This window comes from Urocitellus parryii, chromosome 3 (genome assembly GCF_045843805.1).
Source record: "Urocitellus parryii isolate mUroPar1 chromosome 3, mUroPar1.hap1, whole genome shotgun sequence".
Lineage (NCBI taxonomy): Eukaryota > Metazoa > Chordata > Mammalia > Rodentia > Sciuridae > Urocitellus > Urocitellus parryii.
This window is the reverse complement of record NC_135533.1, coordinates 154,061,778-154,081,839: the sequence shown is the minus strand read 5'-3', so window position 1 is coordinate 154,081,839 and position 20,062 is coordinate 154,061,778. Positions and strand designations below refer to the sequence as shown.

At 52.0% G+C, this 20,062-nt stretch overlaps 1 protein-coding gene across 6 annotated transcripts; it reads right to left on the bottom strand.

Moving 5' to 3' along the window:
* Positions 1–286: 286 nt before the first annotated feature.
* On the bottom strand, positions 287–19,875 carry Adora2a (adenosine A2a receptor). Of its 6 annotated transcripts, none has more exons than XM_026412529.2 (3): positions 19,833–19,875; positions 9,061–9,655; positions 287–1,970 (listed from the first exon to the last, which is right to left on the bottom strand). In XM_026412529.2, exons 2-3 carry the CDS (start codon positions 9,381–9,383, stop codon positions 1,064–1,066), a joined length of 1,230 nt encoding a protein of 409 aa, XP_026268314.1. In that variant the 5' UTR covers positions 9,384–9,655; positions 19,833–19,875; the 3' UTR covers positions 287–1,063. The 6 variants fall into 6 exon arrangements, with proteins under 6 accessions (XP_026268314.1, XP_026268316.1, XP_026268315.1 ...); XM_026412531.2 differs by lacking the exon at positions 19,833–19,875 and adding an exon at positions 19,520–19,547; XM_026412530.2 differs by lacking the exon at positions 19,833–19,875 and adding an exon at positions 19,267–19,429.
* Positions 19,876–20,062: the final 187 nt, after the last annotated feature.

Here is a 20,062-nt window from a genome sequence, read left to right as displayed (position 1 = left end):
TAGGAATGCAAGTCTGGGAGCCCCTATGGACATTTAGATTCTGGGGCAATCCGGCACTCTGTCACTTGGGAGGCCCTGAGGGCAGGCGGTGTATCTTCTGTCTGTCTGCACATACACACACACTCTCTCACACATAATCACCACACCCATATGTGTTTACCAGGCCTGGCTATGGAGCGGGGAAAGGAACTCAGACACCATTTTCATTGGACAAGCTTAAAACACAATGTGGCTCATTTTTATTTTATCTCAGAAAAAAAAAAAAAAAAAAAAAAAAACTTCCCTTTAGAAGTAAAGGCAGTTAGACAGGGCCTCTAATTGGGCAGCTCTGAGCTGCCCTGGCACAAGGCCTTGCCTTGGCCTGCAAGCCCTGACCTCTCCCCTGGGGCCTGAGTCTATGCCCTGGCACTGTTCCCGTTACAACTGTCTGTCCTCCAGCCTACCTTTGTCACCTCAAGAGTTGGCCCTGGGACTAAGTGCATGGCAGTTTGTGGCAGCAGGAGAGGGCTGCCCAACTCCCTGGGCAAACTCCTGGTGCCAGGTTAGCAGCAGGATGGACAACAGGCCTAGAAGCCAGGGAGGGAAAGATAATAAAATAGGATTTCCTTGCACAAGATCTTCTGCGGGGGGGAGTTAACTTCCACCTCTGGTCCAGCAGCTCCCGGAGCCCTAGAAAGTCTGCCAAGGGTGGTGTGTGGCAGGAGGTCTGTTGAAGGCATTCCCCAGCCTCAGGTCACAGCTTCTCTGCAGACAAATTGGGGCTTTTAGATACTTCATGGAGTGGGGGACTGGGCCCTGCCCAGCCAAGATGCTGTTGGTGCTGTGGCCCTGGCCTCGGACAGGGCCTGACAGCATGAAACATCTGCTTCCTTGGACCCTAACCCCTTTTTGCTGGGACTCATGCTGCTCCAGCTTGGGGCTCCCTCCTCTCAGTCCAAAGTGAATCAGACGCCCGATGGGTCTCCCAGCACACTCATTCTTCTCTTCTCCCAATGTGACTGGTCCAGCCAACCAGAAAGATTAAGATTTCCTTCTCTCAGGAAGGGGCAAACTCCATGCACCATCAGGACACTCCTGCTCCGCCCTGGGCCAGGGGGTCCTCTAGGCCAGGGGACTCTGGGCATGCTCCCTTGTGCTCACGGCTAAGGAGCTCCACATCTGCGAGGCTGGTATCCCCGTGGAACCCTTTGGCATTCCCTCCACTCACCAGCCCCAAGGCATAACCATTGGGCCGCCGCTCAGGATGGGGTGCGCTGCCATTTGCCCACACCCCTGGGGGGTGGCCATTGAGGCGGAGGCTAACCTGCTCTCCCTCTGTGCTATGAGCTGCCAAGGCCCGGGCACTGGAGCCCCCTGCCTTGAAGGGTTCCCGCTGCCTCAAGACATGGCTGCGAATGATCTTGCGGAAGGTCTGGCGGAACTCGCGGATGCGGTAGGCATAGATGAAAGGATTAACAACAGAATTACTGTGGGAGAGGACAATAGCCAGGTACATAAGCCAGGGAGGGGCATGGCTGCATTGGGGGCAGAAAAAGGTAAAGCAGTTGATAATGTGCAGGGGCAGCCAGCAGAGGGCGAAGAGACCCACAATGATGGCCAGTGACTTGGCAGCATGGACTTCCTTCTGCAGTGTGGACCGAGCCCGCTCCCCTGGCAGGGGCTGACTCTCCATCTGCTTCAGCTGTCGCCGGGCCGCCAGGAAGATTCGCAAGTAGATGCCCAGCATGAGCAGCAGGGGCACCAGCACAAAAGCGAAGAAGTTGTAGTATACCATGTAGTTCATGGGCACCACATCCTCAAAGAGACAGGTCACCTGGCCCTCGCCGCAGTCCTGAGAGTGATTCTTGCCCTCCTTTGGCTGATTGCAGTTGTTCCAGCCCAGCATGGGCGTCAGGCCGATTACAAATGACAGCACCCAGCAGATTGCAATGATGCCCTTGGCCCTCATGCCAGTCACCAAGCCATTGTACCTGGAGAAAGGAGATCAGGGTCAGAGGTCTGAGAAACCAGGGCTAGATAGGGCTAAGAGTCAAGAAACCCAGAAAGGCACCCTGCTTGGTCTCCCACGCCACTGCTTTCTGGCCAGCTGTAAGGCCTTGGACCAATTGCTTCCTGCCTCCTAGTCTTAGTATCCTCTTCTGTTAAGTGAGATCCATTGGGTCTTGCCTTTTGTGAGCTGCTAGGAGGTCATGAAAGAGCAGACACAGTGGAAACAGAAACCACTGTATAAAAGTTCATGATTATTAGTCTTAGGCATAATTCTGAGACTTAAATTGAGTTTGGTTTGAGGAAATTAATAAGTGATTTGTGGGGGAGGGGAAGAAGCAGCACTTCCATATTGGTTGATCTTGGTTCAAGGGACGACACACTTCCCTTTCCAGTGGGATGGGTCTGGAAGGTGGGCCCACTGAGGGCAGAACCAGCCAGACGAGGCCTAAAGATGCTCTAAGCATCTTGTACTCCATTGTTCTTTCTTCACCATTTGACTTGGGTCTCCAGAGGCCCCCCACATGAGACTGCCCAAGATAGTTAGGAAGAATGGGGGTCTCAAGCCAAATGAGACACCATCTCCCATCCAAATCCACCTACCACCCTCTGGAGAGAAATGAGATAGTGTCTTCACATTTACATGGCAATCTTAATATCCTGGAGGAAATGTGTGTATGAAGTACTGAGGTCCAGAGAAGGACAGTAATCTCTGTAAAGTTACTCAGTGTTCCTAAGAGCCAGACAGATATCCAAGCCTGCTCATTCCCAGTCCCAGAATCGGGGAATGGCTTGATTTACTGCCAGGAAAGAGACCCCTATCCCACAGGAAAGGTAGCAGCAATTTACCTATCAAATGTATACTCAAAATTTAAAAAATCCTCACTGATTGAGAAAGGCAACCTTAGTGACCTCTGAGGGTTGACCTTCTGCTTAGCAATTTTGATTCTGGCAAAACCAGACAACCCTCCCTTCCCCTCTGTCTGGTGGAAGCCCTATCCATCAAGTTCAGACTAGGTATCTTCTCCAAGAAGCTTCCTGCCTCATCTGGACTTCCGAAGCTGGGATACCCCTGGAGACAGTGCTGTCCTGCATCCTGATCTGTATTGCCTCTCTGGCATGGGAGCACAGAGTAGATGCCAAGGAAAATACGCTCTATTTAATTCCAGAGTTGGAAACGTATGCAGAAAGGTTGTAGCTCATGGGTGGCAAACATAGGTGCCTCTAGATAATAAACCATCAAGGCAGGCTGGTGGGCATTTACACTGTCTCTGCTGCCATATAAAATGTGTTAGAAGGCTTGCCTGGCATGTGGGAGGCCTTGGGTTCAATCCCTAGCACAATAACAACATGTGCACCCAGTGTGGTCAGAGCTGAAGAGGGGCAGGAAAGCTGATACTCTGGGCAGATGCTCCCAACTTTTAATTTTTGCTAAATTCAAATTAAGAAAAATCAAAACCCCAAAATTAGTGGCTCCTGATCTCTTATCTAGTCCAACCCCCTTATTTCACAGGTGGGGAAACTGAGTTCCAAAGAAGGGAATGGACTTGCCCTAGACATTGCAGAGGCCCAGAGGCAACTCAGGCCCAAGTATGTTTGTCAGTTCTGAATGTTTTATGGCAATTCTCTTTTTTTAAAATATTTATTCATAATACCTTTATTTCACTCATTTATTTTTTATGTGGTGCTGAGGATCGAACCCAGGGTCCCGCGCGTGCAAGACGAACACTCTACTGCTGAGCCACAACCCCAGCCCCTATGGCAATTCTCTTATTCTGTACTTTTGGAGGTGCTGGGAATTGAATCCAGGATCCTGTGTATGCAGACAAGTGCTCTACTGCTAAGCTACCCCCTCCCCCAGCCCTGTCCATTCAGAATCCAAAACAGGCGTGCCAACAGGCCTCTGTAGGATTAGGGTCACGATTTGATCATTTCTGCCAAGCAACAGAGCCGGCACTCCTTGTCTCCTGTTCCAGAAACTCATACACAAAAGTTATATACCCCCCAACTAATACTCACATAGCACTTCCTCTGTGCCAGGCTCTGTACTTTACATTACTATTTCATATAACCTCACTGAATGGGAGGCTACATTAATGACGATATTGTTCCTGAGAGAAGTACATCTCTCCCTGGGTTCTAGCCTTGGTACATTCCTGTAAATAAGCAATGTTGTGTCACTTTGCCTTTCTGAGCCTCAGTTTCCTCATTTGTGAAATAGAACTACAAATCTGGACTTGTTCAGCACTGCTTCCATAAGGGCAAAATGCTGAATCAGTGAGTGGAAAATCCAAGAAGGCCAACTGTAGCTTGGGGTAGGTCCAAGCCTGTGAGCTGAGCCGTTCATAGGAGAAATGGGCTGCCTTGGGCAGTAGTGAGCTTCTTGTCATTTGAGGCAATCAAGTAGACACAAGCTATTATAGGGATTGTGTAGGATCTCCTAGACCCTGGTGGCCACTTGCTCTAATGGTTTTTAAAGCTCTTCTCCAGCAGTGGACCTTCATATCTACATTTCTGGGCACTTAGGGGAGTGGAATTGCTGGGGAAGAGAGGGGCTTTATAAGTATTTATTGAATTAATTAATGGGGACATCAGGGCTGAGCCTGAGAGCTCTTGAGAACACAGCATGGAAATCCCTGGTCTATCCAGTTGCGTACTTTTACAGATAAGGGAACCCACAAGGGTTCTTCCACTGCTCTCTGAAAGAAAGCCCCTTGTGGGGACAGAAACAAAACATGTATGAGTGGTACTCATAGGTGAAGAATGTCTCTGGAAGGATACTCACCAAGGTCTTCTGGTGTCAGGGAGCAAGGGGACAACTTTTCACTATATACTTCTTATTCTTTTTTAATGTTTGAGCACATGCAAAGATTATTTATTTTTAAAAAACACACACCAAATAGGGCTGGGGTGGTAGCTCAGTGGTACAGAATATGATTAACATAGGTAAGGCCCTAGGATGGGCCCCTGGCACTGCCAAAACAAAAACCAAACAACCAACAACAAAAATCCACAACACCAAATAGATTAATTTTGTTGTCCAAAAGTACGCCCCATAAGCTAAGTCCTGAAGCCAGGCATCTGGGGGCCTGGGACAGGATGAGGGTTCAAATGGAATCATGAATGCTCTATGGTCATGCCCAGCAGCATCCCCTGGGCTGCATCTGTAACTAACACAGTCATATCTCAGCCTTCTGGACCCCAGATATAGACTGTTCAGCTGCCCAGTACAACATACAGCCATTCCAGGAAGCCCACAAGAGTCATAGGATGCAGGTGCCAGAAACACTGGCAGCCCTCCTTTTCAGGTGCCCTCTGCATTCCTGTGTCTACCAGCCTGTAGGATGCCCCTCCTGGGGATCATGATCACCCATGTTAGGGGCTTACCCTTTAATCTAAGAACATACTCCATGATTCCAGGTGGAGTTTTATGCACATTTGCACCACATTGAGAAGGTGGATCTTTCTTAAGGTATCCAAAGGGGTCAGTGATTCAAGAATTGAAGAGCCTTTGACTCCAGGGGAAACCCAAACTCCTTCTCTGTCATGAACAGGCCCGAATCAGCCTCACACCTTGCCTTCCCCCTCAGCTCATCTCCTTCCATCACTCAGCATCAAGGTCACCTCTTCCTGGTCCAGAGTCCACATGCTTATTCATTCTTAGGGTCTCTGACCAGGCTTTGCCCTCCTCCTGGTACACCTACCCCCAAACACATGCATTGAGCCCCTAAGCATCCTACAAGACCCACTGGGCAACACTTCTTCCGGGAACCCTCCCTCCCAATCCTGCCTCTTTATTATTATTCTGTGTATGGTGCTAGGGATCTTGCACATTCTAAGCATGTGCTCTGCCACTGAGCTACACCCACAGCACTCTTGCCCCTTTCGAAGTCAGGGCAACTCACTACTATAGGACTTTAGGCCTTGGCATCAATCCCCAACCTGTATTTTGGCCTGTTCCTCAGGAGTGAGAGTACCCACCAAGAGACTATAGTGTAAAAGTCCCCTGAGAAGGGAAACCTGCATCTTTGACCCTGGGATTTCTATCCTTTGTGGACACTGAGAGCTGTACCTCTACCTCGTGCCCAGCTTCTTTCTCACTGACTAGGCCCTGCCTTACCCCAAAAGTGTCTCTACAATTAGGAGGAGATAATTTGTTCTGAAGCTGAATTTTTTTGGGGGTGGGGGTATACTATGGATTGGACCAGGGGTGCTTAACCATTGAGCCACATCCCCAGCCCTTTTATTATATTTTATTAGAGACAGGGTCTCACTGAGTTGCTTATGGCCTCGCTAAGTTGCTGAGACTGGCTTTGAACTTGTGATCCTTCTGCCTCAGCCTCCTGAGCTGCTGGGATTACAGGCGTGAACCACTTTACCTGGCTGAAACTGAATTCTTTAAAACAAGAAAAATGCCAACTACTTGGGAAATTGAGGCCAGCCTGGATAACTTAGTGAGATACTATCTTTTTATAGATTTATTTTATTCATTTATTTTATGTGGTGCTGAGGTTTAAACCCAGGGCCTCACAGGTTCTAGGCAAGTGCTCTACCACTGAGCCACAACCCAGCCCGTGAAATACTATATCTTAAAGTACAAAATAAAGAGGAGGGCTGGGGATGCAGCTCAGAGGTAGAGTACCCCTAGATTTAATCCTCAGGGCAAGGTGTGGGCCTGAGGCTAGGCATCTGTCAGGGACTAGACCTCAGAGAAGCCCTGTGAACCTTGCTGAGTGGAGCAGCAAATGGCATAGACAAGGCTGGATTCCCAGCTGTGAAGGCAACAAAAGAGGAAGGGGGAGACTAAGACAGGCCGTCCCTCCAGGACCAGCCAAGAGCTCCTGGTATTCAGTTGCCTCCATCCAGTTTCCCCTCATATCCTGTTTGCTCTCAGAAGCCATTAGCCCTCCATGCACCCAGTTGCCAGGGGCCTCCAAGAATAGGAAAGTGAAGGGACCCAAGGGCCAGGATCAGTGTGAAGGACACTAGAGTCCTTCTACATCAGAAGACGCACATATGTCTTTCCCTGGCTCTGGCCTCACCATGAGTAATGTGAAGGTCGTAACTTCCACCCAGCCACAATGCTGGGCTGAAAAGGAATAAAGGAGATGCTCTGACAGTGGTCAAACTCTGCCCCGGGACAGGATGACATCCTCATCATCCCCGCTGACTCCCTGCAGAGGAGAACCAGCCTGAGCCTTCTCAACGCTCAAATGGTTTTTAATCCAACCGAGCACAACTGCTCTGAGGTAGGGGTGAAACTGAAATCCAGCTCTAGGAGGTCCTGGGAGTCAGGGAAGCTGACTGGACCGGAGCAGATGCATGGCTCCAAACCTCCAGCAGCTCAAGAAAGAGCTGAATCCCTTGTCACTTCCACCCACCCACTGGACCCCTGCACCTTTGTCCCCTATTACAGATGAGGAAACAGGCCCAGAGGAAGGCATCTGACTTTCCAAAGCCACATGGTATGTTCCATCCTACTATTTCTTTTGACTCTCAGAAAATAGAGATGGGAAGAAAGACACCAAGGTGGGAAAAACCCTAAGGTTTTTAAATTGAGAACAGCCCTCCTGATCTCTCCCTGGAATGTCGTTGCCCTCTGAATCAGAGAAGAAACTGAAAGCTAGTCTACTGCTTCCCCTGAGCACTCATGCTACCACTGCCTGCACGCAGCCTGGCTCCCTGAGATGGACTCCGGTCCTCTCTTTTCTGGCTCACTTGGTACCCACAAACAGGTTTCTCTGGGGCTTCCCTATTCTGAGCTGTCCTTAGACAGCTGCCCTTCCCCCTGGAACAAGGGATAGGAGCTTATCCCACAGACTGTGCCTAGAGTCAGACCACCTCTAACTCAGTTCCCTTTTTAAGGTGGGCCAGGATCCTCTTCTCCTTTGAGAAGTCCTTGGACAAGGGCCTTAGAGTTCCACTCCTTCTTTTGGGGCAGCCTGATATGGGTGCTTTCTTCCCTCTTAGGGCTCAAGTTATAGCAGTGGCTACTGGGTACAGCTTCTGGGAGACTGAGCTGCCTGTGACCACTCCCCAAAGACATGTCACAGTAGCGGCAGGCTATGTTTTTTTTCCCAGGCCTAGTCTTAGTTCTGCTACCAACTTTTTGTGTGGTCCTTTTTCAGAGCCTCATTTTTCCATTCAGATGAAGAGAGGAAGGAAATGACCTTTAAGGGTCCTCTTGGGTTTCACACTCTGAATTTCCATTTGTTCACTCAGCCTGTTCGTCCTCCCTGCTGGGGTACCCTCAGCCCAGAATAGGGAAACGGGGGCTTCCTCAGTTGGTGGGCACTCTACCCGTTTGGGAGATTTTACCATGGGGACAAGTGTACACAGATTCCCAATCATGGAGACCTCCCTCAGGTCCTGCAGCCACCCTGGCTATGGAACCCAGCTCTACGGTGGAGGAGCAAGAAGGTGGAGGAACAGGACCCTGCGTTCCCCAGAGGAGGGACACACATTCTTGCTCTCTATGCTCTAGGTAGGTGAAGTCTACACAAGTAAACTCAGCCTGGGGGAAAGTCTTCGTTTACACAATACTTTGCTGAAGTCACTTTGCAAAAGATTCACCATAAAAATCCCCCTCCCACAGCCACCCCCTGAGTGCATGGGAGTCCTTGGTGACCTGAAGAGCAACATAATTTGCATATAAGTCCAAATGACTCACTGTGGCATTCAGCCAAGTCACTTCCCCTCTCTGGGTCATTCTCCTAATATGCACACTGTGAGGCCAGCCAAGAAGAACTGAGGAAAGGCAATCAGTGGGTGGGTCCTAGCTGAGGTTCTATGGTTTTCCATGGTTCCCCACCCACTCCAGCATCATGCAGGGAGTTTTGCTCTGTTCTGTGAAGAATGGCCCAGGCGTAGCCAAGTGTGGTGTGGGTCCAAGCCACACTCATCTGCCAGCAGCCAAACATGGCTGGCTGCACACAGCCTCAACCATGGGGGGAAAGCCAGATTGGCATACTGGCTGCTCACCCACCAGCCCTGGGCAGCCACAGGCTAAGGCCATAGCCCAGACGCTGGGCAGAGCCAGCCTTTGTACAGACAAACCCCTGGTCCCCAGCTCACCGAAGTGGGATGCGAATGGCGATGTAGCGGTCAATGGCAATGGCCAGAAGGCTGAAGATAGAGCTCTGTGTGAGGACCAGGAGGAAGCAGGCGAAGAAGAGGCAGCCATGGCAAGCAGCGCAGAACCCAGTGCTGATGGTGATGGCAAATGGGATGGCGAGTACACCAACTGCGATGTCAGCTGCCGCCAGCGATACCACAAAGAAGTTGGTGACGTTCTGCAGGTTGCTGTTGATCCACACGGCCCAGCAGACCAGCACGTTGCCCAGGACAGCCAGCATAGCAATGGCCAGCTCCACTGTGATGTATACTGAGGAGCCCATGGTGGGAGCGGCTGCAGACGGGCAGGCTCAGCAAGGACACGGGCTGGGCCAGCTCACGGTCCATAGCTGCAGCCCAGCCGTCTGCTGCCCAGGCAGAAGGGCCTAGGCCCCAGAGCCTCTTCCTTACAGGATCCAAGAGCGTCCCTGTGGTGGGGGGGGTGCTCTCCAAAGGTTTTCTCACAGATAACTCCAAGTCTTCTCACACCAGGCCCTCTCCAGGGGTTCCAACGGCTGTGTCATGGCTCAGTTCGGCTCCAGGGTTCCCAAAGTACCTGCAAAGAAAGTCTGGTAAGCAGCTGGACCACTCTGACCCCTGCTGTTTCAGATTCTGCTCCACCAGTGGGCAAGGTGTCAGCACAAGAATGACCCCCATGCCCTGTCCAGCCAGCTATGATCACAGGCAGGAGGCAGGAGAGTTGGGATTCTGGCCTCCATTTCTGGGAAGGATACAGACCCAGAAAGGTCACTGAGCAAAACTACTTTTCCTTGGTCCTGGGAAATTCTTGCCAGGACCCTCATGCAAACCCCTCCCGGGGAAGCATTCTCTTCTCTCAGACTCTGCAGGACAGACACAGAAGGGAAGAACCATAGCTGCACCCCCTGCCAGGACTCTGGCTCACCCCTCTGCACTATCCAAGGCTGCATTTCAGGTGCTGAGGTCATGGCTCTTCCAGGCCGGACTCAGGGCTAAAGATCAATCCACTTTTTTGTTGTTGTTGTTGTCCCCCCTCCCAGGAGCTAAGAATCTATCAAAAAGTTAAGTCTCTAATGTTGCTCCCTATGCTCAGCTTCTCAAGCCTTCTCTGGCAGCCTGGCCAGTCTCCTGGGTCTCTGCACTCACTGCCAGCTCCACAACCCTCCCTCTTTCCCAGAAAGGTCCTTCTCCCCAATTGGGCTCTCTCAAGCCCACCCACCCTCTCTCGCAGGACTGACTTTTCAGCCTGCCTCAGCTGGCTCCATCTCCAGCAAGCTCTCCAGGGAACTACCAGTGCCCACCTAAGGGATACCAGCTGCCCCATCGAGGGACAGAGACTCCTGGAGTCCAGAGCTGGAGGGATCTGAGGAGCTGTCTGGTCCTGTCTTCTACTGTTGGCAGTTAAGTCCCCGCACCCTCATAGGTAGCACAGCAAGCACAAACCTGAACCTGCTGCCTCCTGGTGTCCCTGAGAGCAGGCTGCACATCTGGGTGGGGCAGGCGCTGAGGCTGCTTCCCTTCTCTGAGGGATCCGCCTCCCTTTTCTCCTCCCACACTTCCCCCCCCCCACCTGCTTCTCTGCCTGACTGACACAGGGAATGACAGACTTAAATCACTCCTGCTGGGGGACCATAGGCAAGAATGTGTTTTTCTCCAAGCATGGTGGTTGCACACCTGTAATCCCAGCCGCTCCTACAAGGATAAGGCAGGAGAATCCCAAATTCAAAACCAGCCTCGGCAACCAGTGAGAGACCCTGTCTCAAAAAATAAAAAAGAGATCTGGGGCTGGGGCTCAGGTTCAGAGCGCTTGCCTAACATGTGTGAGGCACTGGGTTCAATTCTCCGCACCGCATAAAAAATAAATGAATAAAATATAGGTTCATCAACATCTAAAAAAAATTTAAAAATAAAATAAAAAAAGAGGTGGGGATATTGCTCAGTGATTAAGCATCATTCAGGTTAATTACTGGTACCAGAAAAAAAAAAAAAAGAATGGTTTTCCTTTCTGGGCCTCAGGCTCCCCACTCATATAGTGAAGCAGCTGGACCCCAGATGACCTCTAGGTGCCACTGCAGCTCTTGCCCAGGAATCTATCAGAAGGAAATAAACAACAGATTTGAAAGTGCTCCCCCAAAGTCAAAATGTCATAGAAACACAGGAATAGTTGACATCCCTGGAGAGTCAACATCTTGGTCTCCCTAGCAGGCCTGAGCCCAGTCCAAACTCCAGCTGTTCCTCCCTGACCTTGTGAAGTAGTCTCAGTCCAAGTGGACCTCTGCCACTAAAGTGACTCTCTCTGAGAGCGATAGGCTCCCAAATCTACTTCCTTCAGTCCTAAATTCTCTACGTCCCAGGGGTGCATAGCAGCAGCTACCATCTGCCTGGGACAAGAGGCCAGAGACTGCCTTTTGGCTTCCTGCACATGGTCCATCTTCCCTCATTTCCTCAAGGATATGAGGGATTGAACAGGTCTGGAGACCCTGGAAAAAGGTCACTCTGGTCCCAGGTCCATTTCAAAGGGCTGCCTCACCCCCAAATTGGCCAGGAGGCAATAGAGGACTGAAACAAATGAATCCTAAGTTTCCTTCTAAATGTAATGACGTCACTGCCTCAGACTGGCATTGGCACAGGCACAGTCTAAAGCCACATTTGGAAGGGGCATGGTTCCTATACCAAACAGACCCTTCTATCCCACCAGGAGGCTTGGAATGGACCATATGACACAGAAGAGTCTGGAAACTGGAGGATAAAAAGGCCAAAGACGCCACAGAAACGGAGGGTCTCAGGCAGTGTGTAGTAGAGGGCTGAGTCTTACTGAGCTTGCACTCTTCACAGGGCGCTTGCCAACCGCCGTTTACAAAGTGTGTCCCTGGCAAATCAAGCCTCTAGGCACCGTCTCTCACCACATACCATGTCCCTCTGTGCTCCTGGCCTGAAATTCACAGTAGTATTTATCGGGAGCACACCTGACCCCCAACAGACCTAGATCCAACAGGTGCTAGGGAAGCTGCTGCCAGTTCAGGGGCTGCCTCCCACCCACGTCCAGTGTGACCTCCCAGGCCCAGGAACAGCAGCAGCAGGTCATTAGCCAATCAGGCTCAGCCAAGCCAGCAAGCCTATGAGGAGCCACTGGTATCTATAGAGATCCTACTCCTGCCACTGGTGCCTCCTAGAGGAAGAGGATAACCAGCTCATGCCTCAGGGGCCTTCTGAAGGGGAATCTACTGAAGGATGCCACCGCCTCCTACCAATCTGACCAACCAAGGCTGGAAGACTGGCATGGTCCTTGACCATTCTTCAGATTCCAGGGCCCCACCAGGGGCAGACAAGGGCTCCCCAGCCTATCATCCAGAGCTTCACTGACATGTCACATCACCAGTGCCTGAACTGTGGACCATATTGACTCCACTCCAGCCAGAATGCCTGGCTTGGAAGGGGCCTGACCCAGAACTCTGGTGAGACTCTCATGGCAGCCCTGGATATATGCCTGAATTCTCAGGGTCTCTTCTGTGTGAGGTCCCCATGCTGAACAGCATCAGAAGTGGTACCCTTCCTGATTATTCTAAAGTTACATTCCTTTTGTCCAAAGCTCAGGGAATGCACTTGACTCTTCTGCCCAGGCCAACCTTAAGTGAGGCTAAAGGTACATCTTGGGCTCCTGCCAGCATGACCAGCATAGGCTCCCTTGTGCATGGCCTGCTGCCCTTCTGCCCCTTTCCTCAAAGGAGCAGGTAGCCTTCCTGCAGGTTCCTCCTGCTGCCACCACCAGCACATCCCTGGTGAGGCTTCTCTGGTCCCCCAGAGAAGTGCATCTGCTAAATTAGAATCCACTCTGGGCTGTTTCTTCCCCAGCCCTGAGTTCGGCAGATCAGTAGAACCAGAGGCATTCCCAGGACAGGGGGCAGGGAGGAGATTGGGAGCCACGTGCTACTGGGAGAACTCTGGGGGGATGATTGGGGTTTGCCCAGCTATACGAGTCAGGAGTGCCCTGACTCATAGCCTTTTTCTGTGGTGTAAATGCTCTTACTAGGGCCAATTTCAAACTACTATTAGGTCACTAACCAGAATAGGGAAGCCATACATACAGCTGGTCACCAGGTGCCAGGCACTACTGAGCCACCAAACCCTGTGCTTTCTGGCTAGGCTACTTGCCAGGACCCTATGCTGGACCCTCTCAAAGAGCTTGTACAGCCTTCCTGGGAGCTTGGAAAATGATGGACATCTGTGTTCTCACCAACCCCACAAACCCCATTTTACAGATAGGACACTAAGGCCCAAAGAGATAAAATGACCTCTCAGCCTTCCCAAGAGCATTAAAAGGTGGCTTAGGACGGGGAAGAATGCCACGGAACACAGCAGCTGGAAGATTTCCTGGGCCCTTTGGCTTCCCTCCCTTCTGAAGCCTCCCAGAGCTACAGGAAGGTGGAAGGTCATGGGGAAGGGGTCAGGGTGGGCCAGGATCTGGCAATTTCCCATCCCTCTCTGTTGGTCCTATCTAACTAATCCTTGAGTCATCTGTTGCTAGCCAGGGGGGAAATTAAATATTAATAATGTCATATTTCCTCATGATTATCCCTTGTTGGGATGGGGCAGAGGGCAGACATGGTCCCCAAAAAACTACAGACACATGCTTGATTAGCTTTTAAAGGATACCCTTGAAAGAGCTAGGGATATAGCTCAGTGGTAGAGCGCTTGCCCAGCATGCCGAAGGCCCTGGGTTCAATCTCCAGAACTGCAAAAACAAAATGAAACAAACTCATAGGATTCCCAGCAGTCAGACTCAAAATGCTGCCTTTTCCTGCCTTCTCACCCACACCCACCCAGACCCAGCTGCTTTAATTAAAACTCCATTTAATCAAAACCCATACATCTCCTGGCCCACTTCTTTTGGCTCCTCATACATCACACAAGCAAGGCTCTCTGTACACATACCCAGATGGTGGCTGTACCCCCACAGAGCCTGCTGGATGGAGGTGCCAGCCAGCTTTCAAGCAGTTCCCTGCACACCTGCTCCTGGGTGCGGCCAAGGGCAAGGATCAGAGCACAGCACAGAGACTCTGCCGATTGCAGAGATTGGGCTCCAGAATCCCAGATTTAGAATCCTCCTTCCACTTTCTAGTAGCAAATGTTTACCAGTTACATACTCTGCAGTGCCACGAGGCATCCCAACTGCTGGACCACAGGAAGCCCTGTGTTACCTGCTGCCAACCTGAGGATTCAGGTACTACAGGCCACTCTCTGTCCCCACGGCCTCAGCTCCCATTTCAGATGAGCTGCAAACCCCAATTTCAAAACACCAAAGGAAATTTAAGACTAAGAAAGATAAACAACCATATCAAAACCATGGAGAGGGAGCCAGGGTTGTGGCTCAATGATAGAGCACTTGCCTAGCATGTATGAGGCACTGGGTTAGATTCTCAGCACCGCATATAAATAAATGAACAAAATAAAGGCCCATCAACGTCTAGAAACAATATTAAAAAAACATGGGGAAATTGGTTCATTGCAGAAGAGAGGAAGGTAATGGAGTGATGTAATAATGATTTTTCAAGACATTTCAGATTCTCAAAGAAACAAAGGAGTAGCATCCATAAACAAGAATGAGAATTTACAAATCCACTGGCAGAAATAAGAATAGGAGACTATGAACAAGAAATAACATAAAATCCCAGACATGAAAAAAAAAGGGGACTAAAATAAAGAACACACCAGGTGTGATGGGCTTCAGGCATGCAAGCTGTTGAAGGGATAGTTGGGGATCAGCAAGATGGAATACTCACAGAAACCTCATGGAGACAAGGCCTATGAGGAAACAGTAGAGAGACACAGAAGGGAAATTGAGAAGCATCAACATCTGTCTCTCAGGGGCTCAGGAGGAAGATGAAAAGGCAAAATCGAATCACAGCTGGATGGGCAGGCTGACTCCTCGACTGGACCACAAGCCTTGTGTTGGCCCAGTTGTGACAGCACAAGAGCTTCTCAGAATACCAGGACCCAGGATTCACTGAGCTCCTATTAAATCATGCTAGGCAGGTGACTTTTGTGGCTCTGGAACTGAGCAACTACTAGCCTGGGCCTCTCTTCCTTCCCTAGCTCCCTCTGGGGCTGCACAATGCCTGGCTTCAGATGCCTGGTGCAGGCTGGGCCCCAGGTACCCAGGCAGGTTCCCCGTGGTACACCCTCCCCCACCACCCATGGGTGTGCAACTGCTGCTCTCTGCTCCTGGGAACAGGATGTGGGCAGGAACAGAGAACCAGCTCCCTGTAGCTGGAGGCTGAGGCACTGGGCCCGCCTCTCAGAGCAGCCTCCATACCACCGACCACAGGCCAGCCTTGCCCAGAGGGCCTCCCAGCCTACCACAGCTTCCTTCTTCCCAGCGGGGACCCAGAATGGTCCCTGCCATCCCCATATGCCCAATCCAGATGCAAGAAAAGTCACAGGTCCCAGTCTCCTTGCCTTAGGTGACCACTTAACTCATTGCAGGCAGCTTCTCCAGACAACAACCCCTCCAAGGGGCCATGCCTCACAGAGGTACTAAGAGCCCATTCTGTGGTGTAAGCAGCCTAGGTGGTATCCACACCAACTCTATCATGCACTTCCTGTGCCCCGAGCACCAGGTTTCCCCTCTGTGCTGTGGCTCCTCATATGTGCACAGGCTGTGGTAAGATAGCATCACGTGAAAAACCCACCACGTATACCTCCCACAAATGGCAGATGACAGGTGCTGTATTGCCTAAAGAGGGGACACAGGGCTAGGCATGATGGTGCATGCCTGTAATCCCAGCAGCTCAGGAGGCTGAGATAGGAGGATGGTGAGTTCAAAGCCAGCTTCAGTAATGATGAGGCTGCTAAGAAATTCAGTGAGACAATGTCTCCAAATAAAATACAAAATAGGGCTAAGGATGTGGCTCAGTAGTTGAGTGTCCCTGAGTTCAATCCCTATTACCCAAAAAAGAGGGGACATGGGGGCTCCAGAGCACGCAACCCCAGTGAGCCTGGAGTGGAATGCTGAGGCCTGTTGAAGGGGCAGTGCTTAATACACTGAGGACAGAGGGATGTGGACCCATGCTGGGGTCTCTAGGACACGGGTGTGATGATGCAGCCCTGGAGGCTGAAGGGAAAGTGCAGCAGGAGCCAGACCAACCTGAGCATATCCCACCTGAGCCCTGTCCATTGCTCCTTTGCCCTTTAGTGGCTTCCCCCCAGACTGACTCACGGCTTGCAGAGGCCACTGAGGCTAGGAGCAAAGCTCTTGTAGCAGATGAGCAGAAAACTATCAGCCCTGGGATTCTGGGCAGAGAGCACCAGCCTAAGTCCCAGGAAAGGCATCCCTCATCTCTCCTCCAGGTAACAGATGCTGCTAGAAACAGGCTGGTGGAACAGCAGCATCCCCACAGGTGGGAGCCACAGAAGGGCAGTGCTGTCCCCTGCCCAGCAACTTCAAAAAACAGAAGTCAGTCCTGCAGGAGTAGGTGTAGGCCCAGAAGGATTCCCAAGGGCTTCTCAGAGGAGAGAACTTTGGAGGGACTTGAAAGACAAAGAGGTAAAAGGAAAGAGGTGGGAGATATTCTATCAAAGAAAACAGCCTGTACACAGCTCAGAAGAATATCTGAGAGTATCTGAGAAACAACCAGGCTTGAGGTTGTCCCAGCAGCAAGTCCTGCCTTCCCAGCAAGGCTAAGCTCCTTCATAGGCTGGGGTGAGGAGCAGCGGCTTTTCCCCTCCATCAGGATCCTCTCCAGCCCTTGGCAGGATCTCAGAGCTTCCAGGCTGCAGGGGCCAGAAGTCTCAGGTGAATAATCAGTCCCATGGAGGCGGGCTCTTCCCTTCATCCCAGTTCCTTTCTCTCCCCTTCTGGATCCAACAAGGACCCCAGGGTCCCACCCTGAGACACTGGACTCTCTCTGCTCCCTCCAACCTCCAGACAATTCTCCTTCACTAATTAAGTCTTTCAGGCCAACCTCCACCTTTCTGTGGCCTCCAGTGTGTCCTAGAGTCCAGACCCTTCCCAGGGGAGGGATAGTTGAAACTCCTCCCTTTTGCTGACTCAGCACCTGACTGTGTCAATCTCCTCTCCTCAGTGCCCCACCATGCACGGCAGAACCACATCTCTCTAATCAGAAAGATAGTAGAATGTATCAGACATTACTTTCCTATGTGCATATATGATGACATGACCAATGTATCTACATCATGTACAACCAGAAGAATGAGAAATTATACTCCATAAATGTATAATATGTCAAAATACATTCTACTGTCATGTATGACTAATGAAAATAAATAAAAAATATCTGTAGGAACAAAACAAAACAAAACAAACAAAAGAAAAACCATCTCTCCGCCCTTCTCGCCTGTGCTGATCCATTTCTGCCATCCTTCCCTCTGCTCTCTCACACTCACAATCCTCAGAGCTTGGCTTGACAAGACAGATCTCAAAGATACCGAGATGTTGATTCCAGCTCATCTGTGGTGAGATGGCTCAGGATCAGGCAGGTTAGAAGGTGGGAAGAGTCACTGTGGGATTTCACTATTGAGAGTCACCAAGGGGTTGTGGTACCACTCACAGACCCTGAACTTTGCAGGACCCGATACCCTGAAACCACATGCTTGCTCTCAAGCCAACTCTTATCCACACCTACCTCTACCCACAGTGATCTCTCGTGGAGTCTCGTGACACTTCCTACAGGGTTTTCCAGCTTAAGTACAGTCCCCTGACTTGTCCTCTGGTGTGTTCTGAACTTCACCCCAGCTCCAGCCAATGCATGTCTCATTTCTTCTCCAGCAGAGCCCCATTGTTAGGAACACTGTCCTTGCTCTACAGATGAGAAAATGGATTCCCAGGGCAGTGACCTTTCCAAGGCCACCAAGTTAGTGAGTCAAGGAGGCAAGATCAAAACCCAGTTTAGGGCATCAAAATCTGGTCCTGTGGCTGGAGTTGTGGCTAAGTGGTAGAGCGCTCGCCTAGCACATGCAAGGCCCTGGGTTCGATCCTCGGCACCACAAAAAAATAAATAAATAAATAAAATAAGGATATTGTGTCCAATTACAAGTAAAAAATAAATATTAAAAAAAATCTGGTCCATTGGTCACTCTTAAGACCAATTGTTGCCCTCTTTGGCATCAGCCAAATCCTGTCTTCTATCAAAGGTGTGGGCTGCCCTCAGCCTCCTTCAGGCTATAAGAATGGAGTCCTGGAATCTGTTTATTAGCACTGAGGGGTTGTGAATGGAGGGGCACTGGCTGGGATTTTCCCAAGGAGCACTAGATTCTGGGAGACTCTAAAAGGCAAGAGCCAAACTTTGAAGTGCTGACACTATAGCTAGGGGACAGTATATGAGGAGCTCCTACCACAGATATGCTGGGTCTCAGGATGGGGACCAGCCCACCAAGACAAAGCCTTGGTGCCCCACCCAAGACCTTCAGGACCAAGGCGGCAGCTCTCTGACTCCACCACACACTCCCTGGACCACTGTGTTCCAGAGAGCTTTCTTTCCTCAGGGGCAGGACATCCTGGCTGGGCATGGAGGTGGCATGAAGTTTTCTGGAAGATACAGAGTCTAGGAGTCCTGGGCAGCCGAGGCAGAGCACAGGGCACCAACACCACGGAAGGCTTGGGTTCCAGGCTTGTGGAGAGTCCAGACTCTGGGGTCAGAAGGTGGGATGCAGGCTTTGGGTGGGGAAGGAGAGTGGGCAAAGGGGGCCAGTAACCCTTCACAAGAGCCAGAACACCGGGGACACCACCGGCTTTCCCTCCCGCGGCGATCCGGCCTCCCGCATCTACCACCCCGGAAAACTCCGTCTTTCCTTCCAGACGGGGAAATTAAGGTCTAGAGCCATGAACGCCAGGATCTTTGCTCCTCTGGTTCACGTTCCCCTCCTCGAGCTCCTGGGCTGTCCTGGGCCAAATCCCTCGAGAGCCGCCACCATTCCCGCCATTCCTACCTTCGCTGAGGGCAGCGGGGCACTCTGCCAGCATTGGTCCGAGGCTCGCGCCCACTCCGAGTCCTCCGGCCTCTCCTGGGTCCCCTGAGCCCGGTTCCCGCCACCACTGTCCACTAGGTGCGTTCGTGCACTCCCCAGCGCGTTTGGAACTGCCCTTTTTCGCCGGGCCCCAGACGTTCGGGATGCTGTCTTTGCCCGCCCGATGCCCACCGCGGAGTACCAGTGCCCGCCCCGACTCTCCACCTGTTAAAATCCTCTCTGGTCCCTGGGAGTCCGCCCCGTCTCTCTCAGTCCGAACCTCGGCGCCCTCAGCCCAGCTCCAGGTCTGACGCTCCTGGTAGGGTCATCGCCACGCGGTGGGTCGGCCCTCGGCGCCCAGACAAACCGACGGCTGCTCCCCGCCCATTGCCGGCGAGTCCAGACGCCTGTTCCGTATCCCCCCGCTCCAGTCGCCGCACCCTAGCGCCCCTTCCCTTCCCCGCCTACCCCTGCGCACCTTCCGGTCGCTTTGGGGAGGCCAAGAGGATCCGCACACCACACCGACCCCCTTCCAGGCTTAGGACGTGACCTTGCTGGAAGAGTCCCTGCACGGATCATTCCCGTGGCCGCCGCGGGCCAGGGCTCGGACCCGGGCGCTCGCGAACTCTCTCTGAGACGTGGGAAGAGAGGGTCCCAGGGACGAGTATCCTGAACATAGCAGGGTCGCGACCCGAGCTGCCCAGCTCTCCTGGCCAGCAGCCTCCGATGGCCCCACCCTGCAGCTGCCCGCCCTGGACCCCCGGAACCCCGGCCCTGGTACCCCAGCTGACCTGCAGCTCGCGCACCGGCTCCCGCTGTCTTGACGGCCGCTCGGGCTCCGGCTCCGGCCGCATCGCTCACGGGCGCCCCCTGCAGGCGGCTTCTAGACCCATGCTGCCCCCGCCCCGCCCCGCCGCGTGGGGAAACTAAGGCCCAGAGGCTCACTGGGGCCCCAAGGAGATGCCCCTGGCAGAGCCGGGCCGCAACGTACTTGGAACGCGCTGCATGCCCCGCCTGGGCT